At 37.7% G+C, this 20,876-nt stretch overlaps 1 protein-coding gene across 2 annotated transcripts in view; it reads left to right on the forward strand.

Annotated features, from left to right (window-relative positions):
* Positions 1-20,876, forward strand: part of PRKG1 (protein kinase cGMP-dependent 1) — a 1,417,535-nt gene that overhangs the window by 170,328 nt on the left and 1,226,331 nt on the right. For both annotated transcript variants that reach the window (XM_027529231.1, XM_027529230.1), the window contains exon 2: positions 9,847-10,013. In XM_027529231.1, coding sequence (XP_027385032.1) covers positions 9,847-10,013 — 167 coding nt within the window. The remainder of the gene's footprint in view (positions 1-9,846; positions 10,014-20,876) is intronic.

Raw genomic sequence — 20,876 nt, forward strand, 5'->3', positions numbered from 1 at the left:
GGACTAGACAGAACATCATGGCTCCCACTCTGTGCCCTGCAGGCAGGGTCACCCTGGGTGATGAGGAACTTAATGGATGTTCATTGTGTGACCATGCTGACCTTGTTGTGAGCAAGTAAATGCCAAGAGATCTCAGCTGTGTGTGTGTACTGAAAGATAAGAAAGAAATTGCTTTGACATGTTGAGTTGAAATTGGACATGTAAATATATGCCAAATGTTTTCTTCCCCATCATTGCTCTGTTTTTGTTTTGCAGTTTAGATCTCTAACTTCAAAAGTAGAGTTAATCATAGACGATCCAGCCCCATGGTTCTTATATTTTGGAATGGAATGTGTGTGGTCTCATTCTTCCGAAATTCTTATGATCGTTATTCTCATGGAAAGCACTTTGCAATTCTTCTGTGAAACCCCATGGTTCTTCTTCAGTGGTATGAAAGGGGAACTATAGAACAGGAGTTTGAGCTGGGCTCTTTTGGAGACTGCTCTATTTTGAGTGAGGCTCACTAGTGTGAAGTAGCTGCTATATGCCTCTCTGGAGCACTGAATGACTGCAGTAGTTGAAAGGGAGATTTTAATATTGATTTTTTTGGAAGTTGATGAATACCTACAAAGAGCAATACATTTTTTTTCCTTTAATTAGTACAAGTTTGCTCCATCTGTTAACATCTAACTAGTGATTTCAAGAGCTACTTAGCATCATTCCTAGTCAATAAGAATGAGTATCAGTTCAAAAGAATAAGCCGTAAGTGATAAATCAGCAAACAAATATCTTATGGGTCAACCACTTTTCACCTTGACCCAAATCATTATTTTTGTTTAGAGTTACAATATCTAAATTTCAAGTGGATACTGATCTACTTTAGAACTATTAAAAAAAATAGAAATGGCAACTTGAAATTATTTGGGATGCATTTAATAGAAGATTAATATCATTGGCCACTTAGGAACTACATTGCTATCATAATATTTTGGCCCAGTGTTTCCAATGTTTTGTATCGTATGCTGATTATAGATATGAATGTTGCAAATAGTCTTGATTTCTTCATGACTGTTTTGTGATAAGATTGGGATAGCTATGGCAGAGTTGCTTGATGTGAAAATTTAGTCTGAAACTTGTTGAAAACTGATTTTCAGTTTTGAGGAAATATCTCAATTGGCCCATAGCTTTTTAGGATTGAATTTTGTCTTTAAAATATGTGAGCTGGTTGATATTTCTTAGCTCTATACCTACAGAGTTCATTCAAGAAAGCTGTTAGGCTAGAAATAGGATTTACTGTTTGGGCAGAATCTCAACAGTTGAGGCGGTGAGAGGACTACTCCAGGAGTTTTCTCGCTTCTAGATGATTCATTGAATATTTCACAGTATATAGATGGAGATATCTTCCCACAGTGACTCCTGGAATTAGATGCTTTTAAGGCACCCTAGGGAAATGGCAACCCACTCCAATGTTCTTGCCTGGAGAATCCCAGGGACGGGGGAGCCTGGTGGGCTGCCATCTATGGGGTCACACAGAGTTGGACATGACTGAAGCGACTTAGCAGCAGCAGCAGCAGCACAATGACTATATCTGAGTAAAAGAACTGTGAATTACAGTTGAGGTTTGGACTTCTGACCTACCAACTGAATATACTTTACTGTAGATCAAGGACCAGGAAAGTGCATTTAAGCTTCTTCTGACATGTGAGCCTAATACTGACCTTGAAGCGCTAAAAATATTTAGTGAGTGCTTTTTATCAGTCAAAAGTTGATTATCAGTTCAGTTCAGTCGCTCAGTTGTATCCGACTCTTTGTGACCCCATGAACCGCAGCATGCCAGGCCTCCCTGTCCATCACCAACTACCGCAGTTTACCCAAACTCATGTCCATTGAGTCGGTGATGCCATCCAACCATCTCATCTCCTGTCGTCTGCTTCTCCCCTGGCCTTCAATCTTTCCCAGCAGCAGAGTCTTTTCAAATGGGTCAGCTTTTCACATCAGGTGGCCAAAGTATTGGAGTTTCAGTTTCAACATCAGTCCTTCCAATGAACACCCAGGACTGATATCCCTTGGGATGGACTGGCTGGATCTCCTTGCAGTCCAAGGGACTCTCAAGAGTCTTCTTCAACACCACAGTTCAAAAGCATCAATTCTTCGGCGCTCAGCTTTCTTTATAGTTCAACTCTCACATCCATACATGACCACTGGAAAAACCATAGCCTTGACTAGATGGACCTTTGTGGACAAAGTAATGTCTCTGCTTTTGAACATGCTGTCTAGGTTGGTCATAACTTTCCTTCCAAGGAATAAGCGTCTTTTAATTTCGTGGCTGCAGTCCCACCTGCAGTGATTTTGGAGCCCAGAAAAATAAAGTCTGACACTGTTTCCATTGTTTCCCCATCTATTTGCCATGAAATGATGGGATTGGATACCATGATCTTAGTTTTCTGAATGTTGAGCTTTAAGCCAACTTTTTCACTCTCCTTTTTCACTTACATCACGAGGCTTTTTAGTTCTTCTTCACTTTCTGCCATAAGGGTGGTGTCATCTGCATATCTGAGGTTATTGATATTTCTCCCGGCAATCTTGATTCCAGCTTATGCTTCTTCCAGCCCAGCGTTTCTCATGATGTATTCTGCATATAAGTTAAATAAGCAGGGTGACAATATATAGCCTTGACGTACTCCTTTTCCTATTTGGAACCAGTCTGTTGCTCCATGTCCAGTTCTAACTGTTTCTTCCTGACCTGTATATAGGTTTCTCAAGAGGCAGGTCAGGTGGTCTGGTATTCCCATCTCTTTCAGAATTTTCCACAGTTTATTGTGATCCACACAATCAAAGGCTTTGGCATAGTCAATAAAGTAGAAATAGATGTTTTCTGGAGCTCTCTTGCTTTTTCGATGATCCAGAGGATGTTGGCAATTTGATCTGTGGTTCCTCTGCCTTTTCTGAAACCAGTTTGAACATATGGAAATCCATGGTTCACGTATTGCTGAAGCCTAGCTTGGAGAATTTTGAGCATTACTTTACTAGCGTGTGAGATGAGTGAAATTGTGCAGTAATTAGAGCATTCCTTGGCATTGCCTTTCTTAGGGATTGGAATGAAAACTGATCTTTTCCAGACCTGTGGCCACTGCTGAGTTTTCCAAATTTGCTGACATATTGAGTGCTGCACTTTCACAGCATCATCTTTTAGGACTTGAAATAGCTCAACTGGAATTCCATCGCCCCCACTACTAGAGTAGTGATTCTTCCTAAGGCCTGCTTGACTTTACATTTCAGGATGTCTGGCTCTAGGTGAGTGATCACATCATTGTGATTATCTGGGCCGTGAAGATCATTTTTGTACTGTTCTTCTGTATAAAGCTGATTATAGAATCTTTGTAAAATATTTTAAAATTGCTTTTGCTGATATTCATTCTTAGTAATAATTTTAACTATTTTTTAAGTGCCTAGAAGTCTTCATCAAATGAAGGCATCAGATATTGATTTGATTCTCACATTTCTGGCCATGTTTGGGGCATATTTACAGCTGCTTGGTTTGTGTTCAGTGGGACTGTGAAGGAAGAGTGCATATCTTTTAGACCTTTGGACATAGCTTGAAATTGGAGATGAGATCTCATTCTCTTCTTACATGTAAAAGTTGCCTGAGAATTAGTGTTTTGAAATATAGCTAAGTATAGGTGTTGTGTGACAATGGTTTCCAGGAGTTTCAGTCATAAGAGCTCCTTATTATCAGGATAATGCATTATACTTTAAATATCTGTTAATTGATGAAACACATGACATAAAGCTTCTAGGAACTCAGTAGCAATTTAAACTAAACTTATCTCTGTTTTGCAAATAAGTTCATCCACATAGAGAACAAACATACAGATAGCTAGGCGGGAAAGGGAGGGCAGGATGGATTGGGAGATTGGGATAACATATATATACTACTATGTGTAAAACAGATCACTAATGAAAACTGACTGTATTGCAGAGGGAACTCCACTGAATGCACTGTGGTGACCTAAATGGGAAGGAAACTAAAGGAGTGGGGATATGTGTATATGTGTGGCTGATTCACTTCGTTGTACAGCAGAAACTAACATGACATTGTAAAGCAGCTATATTCCAATAAAAAAGTAAATTTACATTATGTATTCCTTATGCCAGATATATTACCTGTAAGTCCTACCTCTTCTTATCATCAACGCTTCACTGTATCCCTAAGGCTTTAGAATGAAGTAAAACTCTGTATCACTGCCTTCAAGGCCCTGTGAGACCGGATTCCTGCCTGCCTTTGCAATCTTATTCTCCTTTTCCTTTTCTTCTAGCTCACTCTGTGCTTCAGCCTCATAGGTCTCCTTACTGAATATTGATTGGATAGATCAAGTTCCTTCCAGTCTTTGAACCTTCGTATTTGTTTTTCCTTCTACCCAGGATGCTCTTCTCTGTGGATTCTATGATGCAGTCCTCAGCTTTGAGAAGCCTTCCTGACAACTTGTTCTGAAACAACCTTCCACACTCTCTGACATAACACTAGTGCTCTATGGATATTGCAAGCCTCCTACATGATATCCACAATGTAGAATATCCTTTCCTGTTTAGAAAACTAATGAGGCTCTGTTTATCTGTAGTGAATAATGCTATCTCTCTTGTTAGAGAGGTAGGTTATATTTCCCTATGCATACCTCAGATTGCCCACTTTATCTAAAGTTGTGTAGAAAGACAATTAGCCTTTGTGTATATTTGGGAATTTTCTCTGCAGTAAATAAATGGGGAAGTGGGCTTTCTAATTCATTTTCTTAAACTTTGAAAATCTGGAAGACCTGTTGCTAATCCTGGCAAAGGTTATCTGGGGATATTATACCATCTAATGAAATCTTTAAGGAAGGAAAGGATCATCATGTTAGTTTTAGCATTTATAAATGAAAGCACACTAAATTCTTAGGGTGTTAGGAAAAGAATCTATATCTGATGTGTTGCAGCCAACAGACTGGCTCATATAAGAACTGCTTGTTAAATTTTCAGGAATTTTGCAAGCAGGCTGACTTTGCATTAGTAGCTTGAAATTGGCTATGGTGGGAGTGTTTATACCATGGAAATTGGCAAACACTACAAACCAGGGCTTTTTTTTCTCCCTGGAGAGTGCATTTAACAGCACACTATTATATAAAGCCAATATTTCAGAGGCTGACAATTTGATGATGAGAAATCAATAGGGCCAGCTTGAAATAACCAAGTTACTTTTATGGTTGTTTGGATTGAAAAAGTCACAAATTTTGAGTGTGGAAGAAAGAGCTTTTTTTTTAAAAAAAGAAATAGATTATTTGTACACAGAAGCAGACATGAAGGATTGAAAAAAAAATCAAGATCTTTGTATTTGCTTCTTTCGCCTTTCAGGTCAGGCTGCTGAATTCTTGCAAAATGTTGTTAAGATATATTCTTGGGGTTAGGGCAGATAGTCACCTTCTGGAACTTGCGATAACAGCTTTCCTCAGCTCCCACACTGATAACACAGCTCAGCTGATCCCACATGCAACATCACATGTTAGTTACAATGAGTGTGTTAGACTGCTTCTTCAGGGAAAGAAAAAGGTTCCAAGAAGAGTTAGGTGCAGGCTCGGATTGATTATGGCTTACAGTGTTGAAGCAAGTGGAGACTAATGAGAGTTGCCCTAAGGTTTCAAGCCTTCAGTGGGAAAGGACTTAAAGGAAAATTACCTGAAGAGGCAGGGCTTTGAGCATTGCTCACTGACAAGAACATCTTTGAGATACACCACTCTGCGAAGGCAGAGAGGGATTATTTGGGATATTTCAGAGGCAAATGTCATTGGGCAATACCTCTATGAAGGGATAAATGGATAAATGATAAGACACAGGTCCTATATTTCTCAGTTTATTTTAAAGTACTGCAAAGGCAAAGGCGAAAGCCTCTAGTTAGTTTCTTCAGGGAGATTGAATGTTCTCCACTTAAAATTAAGTTGGAAAAGCAAGCACATCCTGAAATTCCTTTCCTCCCCTCCAGTTTTTGGTAAGTACTTGGAAAATTCGAATAATTCTAAGGGATTCTGTAAGACTAAGTTGTGTCATCTTTCCTGATGTCTTTATGAAGCAGGTTAATTGTACTGTTTATGAGTAGAAAGAAAGTGGCTTTCTTTAGTCATCTTTGGATGTAACTAATTATTTTCTTGGAAGAAGGCTTTATTTTTAATCTTGAAGCATTTCTAGGGCTTAGATTTTAATGGACCGCTATTATTATTTCCCAAAGGATAAGATACCATCTGTAGTTAAACAAGTTGGGACTCTGGGATTGATAATATCTAGTCTTTAGTCTTTATTATATTAAAAAATATGAACCCACTGGTGACCTTACACTCTGACTCAAGGAAAATAAAGGAATTTTTAATAAAGAGAATATTATGCAGTTTGATTAAAATTAATTTCTTAAAGATCAAATAAGTCCTGTTATTTGGAGAAGCAATCCTAGAACAGTAGATCTCAGGAGTCACTATGCAGTTGCTGTGGGTTCTTGACCTTGAGGTCAGGAATGGTGAAGATAATTAAGAAGGGAGAGCTTATGAAAATCATAGATGGGGACAGAGTTTTGCATCTTATATTGAACATTCAGTGGAAACAACTCTCTGCCTCAGGAGAAATAAGATTTTAGGAAGACAAAATTAAAAAAAAAAAACTTTGAAGGAAACATACAGTTAAATAGTTCTGGCAAATTAAAGTAAAATTCTCACAAACAGGACTTTTTAAATAGACTCTATTCTGAAGCTCTATTCTGGCCATTCATCACCATCTGTTCATGAAGTGAAAATTCCTGCCATTAGTTTTTAGACACAGGCCATGTGAAAGAGAATCTATTGTAAAGAGTAATATCGATTATACCAATAACAGTTGACCAGTATTAAGTATCTCGGAGAAGGCAATGGCACCCCACTCCAGTACTCTTGCCTGGAAAATCCCAGGGACAGAGGAGCCTGGTAGGAGGCCATCTATGGGGTCGCACAGAGTCGGACATGACTGAAGCGACTTAGCAGCAGCAGCAATATTAAGTATCTAAGTCATTATTGAAACAAGCAGTAGATTTTTATCTTTCGAAAAGCATGCCCGTTCTAGAAAATTTTAGAGAAAAAATGAAGGAAAAAATATAATTCTGTCACCAAAGGCAACCAATGCCAACATTTATTTCCTTTTGATACTGTTCTAAGTCATGACTGCACACTCTGTTACTACTTCCTGTTACTGCAACTGCAGTTACTACCACCACCTTTTCACCCAACATTTACTGAAAGTAACATTATCTTTTTACCAATCTTCACGTATCTTTTCAGTTTTATTGAGAAATAACTGACATACATCAGTATATATATTTAAAGTGTACAGCATGATGGTTTGATTTACATATAATGGGAAATGATTATCACAGTGTTTAGTTAACATTCATCATTTCATGTAGATAAAATAAAAAAAAAATTCCTTGTGGTGAGAACTTTTAGGATCTACTCTATTAATTTTCCTATGTACCATATGGTAATGGTAACTATAGTCATTATTTTGTATCAGTATTTATCTTATGGCTGGAAGCTTATGCATTTTGATCACCTTTCTCAAATTCTTCCTCCTCCTCCCTCCCGACACCACCTCTGGTAACCACAAATCTGAACCCTTTTTTTCGATGCGTTTTTTTTTTTTTTTTTTAATTAGACTCCACATAAAGTGAAGTCATACAGTATTTGTCTTTCTCTGATATATTTCACTTAGAAAAATGCCTTCAAGATTCATCTGTGTTTTTAGGAATGTTAAGATTTTCTCATTTTTATGGCTGAATAATATGCCATTGTATATCTATATATCTATATCTAGATCCAGATAGACACACATCACAGCTTCTTTATCCATTCATCTATTGGGGATGCTTAGGTTGTTTTCATGTCTTGGCTATTGTGAATAATTTTACTATGAGCATGGTAATTCAGATTTTTTTCCAGTTATCGTTTTCACTTCCTTTGGATATATTCACAGAAGTAGAATGACTAGATCATATGGTAGTTCTAGTTTTTAATTTTTTGAGGAATCACCACACTGTTTTTCATGGTGGCAGTAATAATTTACATTTCCACCAACATTGTATAAGGGTTCCCAACCACCATTTATTATTTCTCTTTTTCCTGTGTGTGATGGCTATTCTAATAGGCGTGGAGTGATGTCTATTGTGGTTTTAATTTGCGTTTCCCTAATGACTAGAAATGTTGAGTGTCTTTTCATGCGCCTGTTGCTGGCTGGTAATTTTTAAAATACCACTTTACATTTTATAAAATGGAAATTCAGAAAAGTAAGACAACCTGCTAACTTTTAATACATGACAGGACTAGGATTGGGACCCAAATATATATAACTTGAAAGCCTATTTTTTTGCATTTCACACACACACACGCTTTCATATTCTAAAGACTATTCTGTTTCCTCCTTTTTCACTTAAAAATAGTATAATAATTAATTCCCTGCCATTAACTCTTCACGAAGAGTTTAATTGCCTCAAAGCAGCCCCTTTTAAGTGTATTTTTCATGTTGATAGAGTTTACATTGTTTTCATTTTGATGTGCACCTTTTTATTCACTCAGAACCAAATCATTGCAAAAGATAATGCGTGAAGGCTGGATCAGTTAGACTGAGGTCTAGAGTGGAAGTCAGCCAGAACTGGGGAGTGAGGACACTGTAGTCAGTGTTCACCACTGCAGGTTGCTTCCCTGAAAACCACTCGTTAAGCAAATGAAGACAAAGACCGGCTTGTAGCCAGCTGCTGTTCAGATTAAGATGTTTAATATAAAATTCCAGATGTGCTTCTTACCCTCCATGTTGTTAAGGTCTCTATGTGTGTCTCAACCAGCTTCTGACTTCTCTGACGGTACTCTGTGCTGCTCTTGACGCAGTATTTCTCCATTTCCCTTTACTTTGATTTTTATATCCCAGGAAGCTGTTTGGTATTTCTTTTCCCAGAGAATTAAATGATCACCCTCTTTCAAGTTCTGAAAAACTTTCCTGTGAACCACTGAATCCCAATTAGAGAATTTGTAAACATGTTTCCTAGAGACTACCTGTTTAATCCCACGCTTAAGCTATGTTGTGTAAAACAACTTGTTCAATAGAATTTTATCCGCCTGGTTACCTCCATGTAAGCTGCTTGAAGAGATAAATATTCTCTAAAGAAGCATGAGATATGGATAAAGAACTTTCACATGTATATCAGCTGTTCTGAACAGCTAATTAAATATCAATTCTTTATCATCTTTTTCTTGAGCACTTGTACTATATATAACCGGTATTGTAGTAGACACTGGGCATAGAGTAGAGAAAAGAAATACAAACTGTCCCTGCCCCCAGGGAGCATAATATCTGGTGGAAGAGGCACCTAAAAATAAGTAAACATACTGTGTTTACTATAATTGTATGCAGCACAGTACATCCTGATATTCTTTTATCATTTATAAACATAGTAATAATAGTGTTTCTTCTATAAAATTTTGTTGTATTTTGTTCCCATTCATTCTTTAGCTGAGTTTCAAGCTTCAGTTTAAGATGTTTGTCCTTTGGTTTGCCAACAGTCTTTGGGTTTAAAAAAAATCCTGAAGCAAAAAGAAACTCTGTGCTTATTTACTTTGCTTATTTACTGGTCCCATATTCGTTTAATGATACTTTACTTAAAGGGAAATTTCTCATTGTCTTTCCTGCTTCCATGGAATTACTCTTGGGCCAGTCAGGAAATTCTTGGGTTCCTAACAAGAAAATGTATGCCTGACACTGGCTCTGCTCAACCTCACAGATCGTGGAAGCGCTTGTCAGTTGCACCAGTAAATCTTCCCTCTCTTACCGCAGGTCCAAGGATCTCATAAAGGAGGCCATCCTTGACAATGACTTTATGAAGAACTTGGAGCTGTCACAGATCCAAGAGATTGTGGATTGTATGTACCCAGTGGAGTACGGCAAAGACAGCTGCATCATCAAAGAAGGAGATGTGGGGTCACTGGTGTATGTCATGGAAGGTATGCTGTGTAACCGTGTTCCCCTGACATTCAAATATTCTCTTTCCATCTTATCAGCCTGCACACAGAGGGCAGTGCATTACATGAGACAATTCCATTTTTCTTTTTTGTTGTTGTTGAGAAACAGTTTGAAAAGAGGGAGAACACTGTTTAGACACAGAGGTTGATTAATCATTTGAAGTGTTTGTGTTTAGAATTATTAAAATGAAAATCTAGTCTTTTTTCAGACATGGGGAAAGGATAACATGAAAGAAAATGTTGCTATTTATTGCTCTGCTTAAGACCACACACTGTCAGATCATTGAGCAAACTCAAAGCTTCAATGGAAGCTCAAGTCTATTGAAAGTATTTTTGGTCAGATAATCAAAGTATCTTCAACTCCACTTTTACCTCCCAGTATATGACTGGCTTTCTGCTATGTTGCTTCTATAAAAAGAGAATGTTTTCAGTGTCTCCTATGTATCTAATAGAGATGGATCATAAAGGTTGGGTAGTGTATTAACTTCCTGATTATTAAGAGTGGTAGCTTATTTCATAAGTCTTGCACAAACTAAGATAGAAACTGCTTATAAAAACTGAGGCATGCACTGTATAAATATGTTTTATGCTTCTGTATATTTTCACATTATAAAATTAACTTGAAATTTATAATGGCATGTTTTCCTTTTGGGGGATGAAAAAGCCTGAAATCATGAATGAATCAGCTGAGAAGAAAGTGAGTTCAACGATGTCTATAGTAGAAGACAGTTGGCTTAGAAAAGTCACAAATCGATTTATTTGGTGGCAGTTAGTGTTTTACAAAGCATTCATGCTGGTGTCCTATAACTGCCAGTTTTAAGGTCATTCAGAAGAGAGGTGTATTTGGGCAAGTCAATTAACTTCTCTGTTTCACCCAGCTTATGAAAAAGGATATACTCTTTCTTTCTGGCCGTGGTTCTCCACTGATGATGAATCTGTCCCTCAGGGACATCTGGTGATGTTCAGAGACATCTGGTTGTCACACGTTGGGTAAGGGTGGGCATGAAGGAGGCTCCTGGTGTCTAGAGGCAAAGAACAGGGGTGTAATCAACAGGCAGTGCGTGGCCCACAACCAAGCATGCCCTGTCCTTAGTGCCTGTGCTGAGAAATCTTGCTTTCTACCTTCTTTGCAGGACTTTTATGAAGTTAGTATGAGTAAGTTGTGTGGGTATATAATGTAAAGTGTAAAACATTGTAGAATAACAATCAATATTATTTCTATTAAATACTTGAGAGTGTGTAAAAAAGGTTCTTTCTACATTCGTCATTCACCTTTTAATTTTTCTTTGTGATTCTTTCTTGACGTACTGAAATCAGGCATTTGATATTTATTAATTTCTATCACTTTTTTCTTTATAGTTTTCAGCTTTGTGTCAGTGTTACAAAGTTTCTCCCCACGCCAAAAGGATGTAAATGTTCGGTTAGGCTTTCCTCTGACAAAAACAAAGTATGGTAAACAAAAACACAAACAATATGTACTTGGCAGAGAATTGCAGGGAAAGGAGGTGAACTTATAGGTAAAGGGTGGATGTGGGTAGTGAGCAGGAGCAATGAGAGAGGTGGAAGAAATATAGAGAGGCCAAGTGGAGACTATAAATATAGAGGCGAATGTTAACAACTATTAACATTTAGAAACCAAGTTTAAAGCCTTTCTGAGATGATATTATATCAATAGTTTCATATTATTTGATTACTTATGTATTTTATTGACCAGGCACACTTTTAAGAACACAGATATTGTATAAAGCAGAGTGTACTTTACTTCAGTCATTTTAAATACTCATTGATATTCCAACAAAGGTCCATCTAGTCAAAGCTGTGGTTTTTCCAGTAGTCATGTATGGATGTGAGAGTTGGAGTATAAAGAAAGCTGAGTATTGAAGTATTGATGCTTTTGAACTGTGGTGTTCGATAAGACTCTTGAGAGTCCCTTGGACTGCAAGGAGATCCACCTAGTCAACCTATAAAAGAAATAAGCCCTGAATATTCATTGGAAGGACTGATACTGATGTTGAAACACCAATACTTTGGCCAGCTGATGCAAAGAACTGACTCATTGGAAAAGACCCTGATGCTGGGAAAGATTGCAGGTGGGAGGAGAAGGGGATGACAGAGGATGAAGTGGTTGGATGGCATCAGTGACATGATGGACATGAGTTTGAGTAGGCTTAGGGAGTTGGTGCGGAGAAGGTGATGGCACCTTACTCCAGTACTCTTGCCTGGAAAATTCCATGGACAGAGGAGCCTGGTAGGCTGCAGTCCATGGGGTCACGAAGAGTCGGACATGACTGAGCAACTTCCCTTTCACTTTTCACTTTCATGCATTGGAGAAGGAAATGGCAACCCACTCCAGTATTCTTGCCTGGAGAATCCCAGGGACAGGGGAGCCTGGTGGGCTGCCGTCTATGGGGTCACACAGAGTCGGACATGACGGAAGCCACTTAGCAACAGTAGCAGGGAGTTGGTGATGGACAGGGAGGCCTGGCATGCTGCAGTCCGTGGGGTTACAAAGAGTCAGACATGACTGAGCGACTGAACTGAACTGATTGAATTCCATTCTAGAAATGAGTAGTTTGAAAACCTATACGTTCATGTTCAGTTTTCCTCACACATTTTTTCTAAAAATTTCTGTTTAATTCATACTGTTTCTGTTTTCTAAGACTAACTTCAACTTTACTAACTATATTAGAAGGAGCTTAAAAATTGTACTTAATATTTGTTAGTTTTTAGAACTCAATGCCCAGCATATAGAGCATGCTTTTTCTAAACACTTTCTGTGTATAAAATTTATTTAATTCTCAAAGTGATCCTGTGAAGTAAGGGCTAGTATTTATTATCCCCTTTTATAGATGTGAAGACTGAGGCCCACCTGGTTTATAGTATAGTTAGGAGTGAACTCAAGTAATCTGGATTCAGAGCTCAAGCTCTTAATTATGGGACTCTGTATTGGTGATGGTTCTCCAGAGAAAAAGAGCCAATAGGATATATGTGTGTGGGTACTGAGAGAGAGGTTTATTTTAAGGAATTGACTTCCATGATTGTGGAGAATGGAAACCCATTGGATTGCTGGCAGAATTCACCCTTCCTCCAGGTAGATCAGTCTTTTTTCCTGATAAGACTTCAACTGATTGGATGAAGTCTTATCAACATTAAGAAGGCAGTCTGCTTTAACTCAAAGACTACTAATTTAAATGTTAATTCCAGCAGAGAAGTACCTTCATAGAAGTGTCTGGTGTAATATTTGACCAAATATATCGCTATCATGGGCTTGCAGGTTGACCTATAAAATTAACCATCACAGGTCCATTCCTTGTCAACGTGGTGCCCGTACATATCTCCTTAAACCACACCAAAATATCCAAGTAAAGACAATAATAAGGTTATACTTCTGCCTAACATGATAGAATAATCTTGTGTATAAAGAAAACAAGCCATTTTCCCAGAAAAGGATGCAAAGTCCTTGGGTGGTGGTCATTTCTCCTCTCCTCAGTACCCCATATCTCAAATATTTTGATGCAACATTCAGTTCAGTTGCTCAATCGTGTCCACCTCTTTGTAACCCCATGGACTGTAGCATGCCAGGCTTCCTTGTCTATCACCAACTCCCGGAGCTTGCTCAAAGTCATGTCCATCAAGTCAGTGATGTCATCTAACCATCTTACCCTCTGGTGTCCCTTTCTCCTCCTGCCTTCAATCTTTCCCAGCATCAGGGTCTTTTCCAATGAGTCAGATCTTCACATCAGGATACAACATTAAGAAAACATGATAATGGGATCTGCGAGGAAGGGCAACAAAAATTTTATGCACAAATGCACTCCGTCAAATATACACATGTAAATAGAAACATATTTATAACAAAGAAGAAATATCCATGCAGACTTCCCTAGGTAAATGTAAATACACTGGTTTTTCCGCATTTCACCAAGCTAATTTTAATATATTTTGTTTATCTTCTTTTTGCTGCTAGACTGACTACATAGCAAGTCATCTCAATTATGTTTTTAAAAACAGGGTTCTAAATAGTGTATCTAGTTAAAGTCACAGATTTTGCAATGATGGTGTTGGTTGCTTAAAGTTAAATTCACTAAATGACTGTGCTCTTATAACCTGATGTGAATCTGCCCCCAAGTTGTAATTATAATGAATTCCATGTAATTTTGGCTTATTTTATGCCAATATTCTCATGTGAAAATAATTTAAAATAACAAATCTTGTCATTTAAATTTTTATAAGTTTTAATTGAGGAAATGTTTCATTGCTTAATTAGTTTTTTATCAACACATTTAATCTTCTCAAAATTTAGATGGCACTCTTCTTGATATAGATGGATTCTTTTTCATTTGTGAACATTATTAATATTTATAAACAGTATACCATAGCAACAATGGATGAAGAGACTAGAGGATCTTTCACAAACTTGCTTATTATCAAAACATTCAGAAAAACACTCAAGGAGTTTACATGGAAAACCATTCCAATTATTCCTGCCTCTCTTCAGTTAAATGAAGTTTTCTTCGTAAAATGCTTGTTTAACATGTGCCTTCAGTGATTTTTGTTTTAGCCTAGGCAGTGTCCCAAATATTATTGCATACCTAAATGCCAAATTTTCTCATAATTTTAACAGAATAGTCATATGTTAAGACTTAACTAATTAGGATGACAGGGAAAAAATAATCTGGAAGTAGTGTAAATATATCATGTATTTTCAAGCAAAATGAGTTGTATAACTTTCAGATATTTATAGTTACTGGCTTGTGGACATTTTAATTTCAAGTTTTGTTTAGAATTATTTTAGTATTAGTTACTTAAGGTAGCAGTGGGTCAAATTGCTAAGGCTTGATTTATGTTTTAATCAAATTTCAGATATATAAATGACTTACAAAATAATTGAATACAGCTTATTTTCTTAAACCAATAGATTTTGGTCTTAATTATGGAGTAATATTTGTTAATATCTTTATACTCTTGCCCTCTTTTTTTTCCCATGAAGGTGAATTTCATCTTTGCTAAGTCACTTCAGTTGTCCGACTCTATGCAACCCCATAGATGGCAGCCCACCAGGCCCCGCTGTCCCTGGGATTCTCCAGGCAAGAACACTGGAGTGGTTGCCATTTCCTTCTCCAATGCATGAAAGTGAAAAGTGAAAGTGAAGTCACTCAGTCGTGTCCGACTCTTTGCGACCCCATGGACTAGAGCCTACCAGGCTCCTCCGTCCATGGGATTTTCCAGGCAAGAGTACTGGAGTGGGGTGCCATTGCTTTCTCCATCTGGCAGGTGGGTTCTTTACCACTAGCGCCACCCAGGAAGCCCAAAACTTCAACTACCATCATCCACAAGAAATTCTGATTTAGCAATTGAGAATTGGTAATGTAAATCAAACACCTTCTTTGGGAATCTGATTTAATATTTTTGTATTGAAAAATGTGTAGTTTATATGCATTGAAGTGATATGCTTAGAGATATTACTTTTACAGATTTTCTGTGATCTTTCACTGTGGAAGTGCATAGATTACATGTTATTTTCTAAAAATGGCAAGTATCTGTTTAGTGTTCTTTGTTGGCTATTCTAAGTTAAACTTTTAAGTGAAACCATCCAGCTGTTTTAATTTTTATTTTGCAGAGTGCTTGTTAATGATAACAGCTTTTATTAAGTCCTTATATATGGCGTTGCCCTGATCCCTCTCCTCTTATTAGTTCCTTCTTTCTTTTTACAAGCATAGCTACAATTTAGCTTTATCTTGGTCCACCACTGAGCTTTTATTGTTTAGGGCTAGAGTCTGCCATGTATTGATACTCTCAAGGCTCTCTTTTTTCTGTCTACCATCAATAGTGTTGATTTTGTTTCTCTCACAGGTTTAAAAAAAATTTTTTTTTAAGAAGGAAAAATTTTTTCAACTCATCATGCAGGTGATTTTTAGTAGGATTTTTTATGCTAATGCTAAGTGATAGTGATTTTTGTTGTTTGGTCTGTAAGTTGTGTCTGACTCTTTGCAACCCCATTAACTACAGCACTCCAGGCTTCCCTGTCCTTCATTATCTCCCTGAGTTTGCTCAAATTCATGTCCATTGAGTCAGTGATGCCATCCAACCATCTCATCCTCTGTCACCTGCTTCTCCTCTTGCCGTCAGTCTTTACCAGCATCAGGGTCTTTTCCAGTGAGTCGGCTCTTCACATCAGGTGGCCAGAGTATTGGAGTTTCAGCTTCAGGACCAGTCCTTCCAACGAATATTCAGCATTGATTTCCTTTAGAATTGACTGGTTTGATCTTTTTACTGTCCAAGGGACTCACAAGAGTCTTCTCCAACACCACAGTTCAGAAACATCAGTTCTTTGGCACTCAGCCTTCTTTCTGGTCCACCTCTCACATGCATACACGACTACTGGAAAAACCACAGCTTTGAGTATATAGATCTTTGTTGGCAGAGTAATGCCTCTGCTTTTTAATACACTGTCTAGGTTTGACATAGCTTTTCTTCCAAGGAGCAAGCGTCTTTCAATTTTGTGGCTGCAGTCACATCCAATCTCTAGATTCTGTTGTTAATTGCACTGAGATTTCCCTTTGTCTTCTGAAGACTGGTCTTCTGCTCCGCTTTGCAGTGAATTGGTTGATACCAGGTCTGCCTGTTAAGCTGATGTCCAGCATTATTTGTTCTTCAGTGTGAACATGGATCATGCTAGCCACTCACTATCAACAGTAAACTTACTCAACTTCATACTACAAGTTCTCTCCTGCTCCCCTACTCCTTCCCCTGAAACATTTTTCTGTTTTTGTAATTAAATAACATATGAAAGCTGACATTGAAAGAGGGATTTTTATATAAAATTGAACATTAGTAAAGAGCCTCACCATGTCAGTTGGCATTCAAAACACTATCTAAGGGTACGAGGGAATTGAATGTATTTTCATATGAATTAGCACAGCAAATTTAACACAAGAAACAGACCGTTTTATTCTCCAAAGTCAGGTGGTGCCTTTTGGCCTTACGAGTGTTTCATGTTCATCTGAAAGCTATCTTTAGGGTAGTTAAAATATCAATGCATTTAAAGTTATTTTTGCAGTCCCTTTACTAGATCAAGCTTATCATGTTAATGCTAAAGAAGAAGCTTGTGTACTGTGTTAAAAACAAGACAATAGACCCCAGATTCAGCCACTTATGCAGAGTCCCATGTCACTAAATTGAGACTCTTATAGTTTTGACTCTTAATTAGCACCAGTTAGGTCATCTATTAGGTAGGATCCTGCTATCCCTAAAAGGAAAATGACCTCGTCATAACCAATCCACTTTTTCTCCTCTAACGTAGCTTCCTTGTTCCTGCTCCTTTATGCCTATAAAAATCTTTTATTTTGTACAGCTCCTTGAATTTCCTTTCTTAGCTGCTCAATTGCATACTGTCCAATTCATGAATTGTTAATTAAAACCAATAAGATCTTTAAACTTTACTCAGTTGAATTTTATTTCTTAACAACTACTTAAATAAAAACAAAAGAAAATAAAATCTATTTAGAAAAAATGTTATAAGCAAAGAGGATTTGAAATTTTAAAGTGTAAATATTGAAATATATTTCAGTTATGATCTATACATCAGTGTCTCTTTTGCTGTCTCATACACAGGGTTACTGTTACCATCTTTCTAAATGAGTTATGAAGTTAGTGGCAAAAACAGGGATCTAAGTTAGATGTCCCACAGGGTATCATGTTTATTTTGGGGTGCCAAGCTTCCAAAAAGACTTTAATACACTTGAGTGAGTTCAGGAAGCACGACATTTATTTTTAGCGAGTGACATGTCTTGTATGGATGGACGGTTTAGGAGGAAATGATAACTGCTTTTTAAAGCTGAAAACAGTGTCACATGAAAAGGGAACTGGTCTTCATGAGTCTAGATGACCTGAGAAAATGCAAGTTATAGGGAAGTTTACACTGGGTCTTCTTGAGAGTCAATATTCTGCTAATTAATCTGTTCCAGAAGCAGTCTGATGTCATGGCAAGAACACCATCTCAGGAGGCATTCTAGCAGTGATTATAAGAAATCTGCTTGGAGAAATTTAGTGTGGGTAGAAGAGGAATTCCCTGTGGCTCAATTGAACACATCTCCTATCTTTTCCCCAAACTCCAAGCTTCTCAGTCTGTGGTTTTCTGAACAAATATCTTACAAGTTAACTTATGAGAACCCAACCTCCAAATCTGTCTCTTAGAAACTCACCCCTATATACAATATGCATGTTTTCTTTGGGGTGTCTTTGTATCTTGTATTATATAAATCAGGTAATACTACACGTATTCTTATGCTACTTCATTTTTCTTCCAGTACTGTCTTCCGTTTTATTACCCAATTTCTTTATCCTTTCTGCTACTGATTATATTTGGGTTGTTCCTAGTTATTTTGATCTGATTATTTATGAAGCAGAGCATATTCATATGTTTATAAGCTGTTAGGTTCTATGAAGTGTCTGTTGTAGTCTTCTGTCCATTTTTCTGTTCGTTGGTTGACTTTACATATTTTGGAGTTTAATCTTTGTCAATTACATGCATTACAAATATTTTCTCTCATCTGTAGCATGTATTTTCACTTCTTTATGAAATCTGATGAAGCTGCTGCTGCTGCTGCTAAGTCGCTTCAGTCGTGTCCGACTCTGTGCGACCCCATAGATGGCAGCCCACCAGGCTCCACCATCCCCGGGATTCTCCAGGCAAGAACACTGGAGTGGGTTGCCATTCTTTCTCCAATGCATGAAAGTGAAAAGTGAAAGTGAAGTTGCTCAGTCATGTCCGACTCCTAGCGACCCCATGGACTGCAGCCCACCCGGCTCCTCCATCCATGGGATTTTCCAGGCAAGAGTACTGGAGTGGGTTGCCATTGCCTTCTTTTCTGATAAAGAGAAGTTATTAATTGTATTGTAGTCAAATATATCAATGTACTTCTTGGCTTGTGCTTTTTGTAACTTTATAGGAATACTGGAAGGCAAAGTTTCTCATGCCTATGTATGCATAAGTATGTGTATGTCCCTGAAGGTATGTGTATAGATTAGGGATGTGAGATATTATCTCCGAAGGAATAGATCCACATTTATAATATAAAGAAGAGTTGTCTCTTTCAAAGCAGGAAGCTGGAAAGGCAGTACATTTTTGCCTCTGTTTTTTTTTTTTTTTCTTTTCCCCATCATATTTAAACAATTTATAAATTTGTCCTCAGGGGACAGTAAATATGTTTTTGAATATGCTTGATGACAATTTTCCTGTGAGTGTAGATTCTATATCTGGAAATAACCACAAGCCATTTAGTGACAGATATGATGAATAGGGTTCAGTTTAGTCACTCAGTCATGTCCAGCTCTTTAAAACCTCATGGACTGCAGCACGCCAGGCTTCTCTGTCGATCACCAACTCCTGAACTTGCTCAAACTCATATCCATTCATTGGTGGTGCCATCCAACCATCTTATCCTCTGTCATCCCCTTCTCCTCCTGCCTTCAATCTTCCCCAGCATCAGGGTCTTTTCTAATGAGTCAGCTCTTCCCATTAGGTGGCCAAAGATTAGAGCTTCAGCTTCAGGACCAGTCCTTTCCATGAATATTCAGGACTGATTTCCTTTAGGATGGACTGGTTGGATCTCCTTGCAGTCCGAGGGACTCTCAAGAGTCTTCTCCAACACCACAGTTCAAAAGCATCAATTCTTTGGCGCTCAGCTTTATTCACAGTCCAACTCTCACATCCATACATGACCACTGGAAAAGCCATAGCCTTGACTAGATGGACTTTGGTGGCAAAGTTATGTCTCTGCTTTTTAATATGCTGTCTAGGTTGGTCATAGCTTTTCTTCCAAGGAGCGAGCATCTTTTAATTTCATGGCTGCAGTCACCATCTGCAGTGATTTTAGAGCCCAAGAAAATAAAGTCTGTCACTGTTCCCAGTGTTTCCCCACCTACTTGCCATGGAGTGATGTGACTGGATGCCATGATTTGGTGATTAATACTCTCTTTTTCTGGCTAAAATGTATAAGGACGTATGTGTATGTACCATTATGAAGTAGTAACATTTTTTTATAAAATTCAAGAAATATGTGAAATGCTTAATGAAGAACATTGTTATCATAAAATGACATATTTTGAAAGATAGTGTTCTTAATACTGATTTGGGTACTTAGGTCCTTGTTTGATTTTATAGAGTGTCTTACCATGTTGTAGTTATAATAGTATATAGTTCTCCATTTTCTTTCTAAATTATTAATGGTGGAAAAAAAAAAGTTAAGCATTTGGCTTTTACTTTTGAAGACTCTTGAAAGCCAAAATAATTAAAACTTGCTATGCTTACTTTTTTGAGATGAGAGTTAAGAAAAGTATTAACTTTTTTCAAAAAAGTAATCTGAAATTGGTAAAGTAGGTCATGGATTGTGTTAAAAAGGTACAGCTATCTTTATTCTCCCTGGTGGATCAGGTGGTAAAGAAATTGCCTGGAATGTAGAAGACCTGGGTTCTATCCCTTTGCTGGGAAGATCCCCTGGAGGAGGGCATGGCAACCCACTCCAGTATTCTTGCATGGAGAATCCCCATGGACAGAGGAGCCTGGCAGGCTGCAGTCCATGGGGGTGCAAAGAGTCGGACACAACTGAGCAACTAAACACACATGTACATCTTTATTCTCAACGGGATTTATTTCTATGGGGACTCATTTTGCTAAAATATCAATATCCTATTCTACAATTTTTAGAGAATGGCAAATTTGACAGTTTAAAAATATATTTTTGATGAAAACTAAAACCAAAACAGCTTTGCTGAAAAAAATGAAAAGAAAATGTGGATTAGTCCTTCTTGACAATAGTGTAAGAACATGTTGCTGCTGCTGCT

This window comes from Bos indicus x Bos taurus, chromosome 26 (genome assembly GCF_003369695.1).
Source record: "Bos indicus x Bos taurus breed Angus x Brahman F1 hybrid chromosome 26, Bos_hybrid_MaternalHap_v2.0, whole genome shotgun sequence".
In the NCBI taxonomy this organism is placed as follows: domain Eukaryota; kingdom Metazoa; phylum Chordata; class Mammalia; order Artiodactyla; family Bovidae; genus Bos; species Bos indicus x Bos taurus.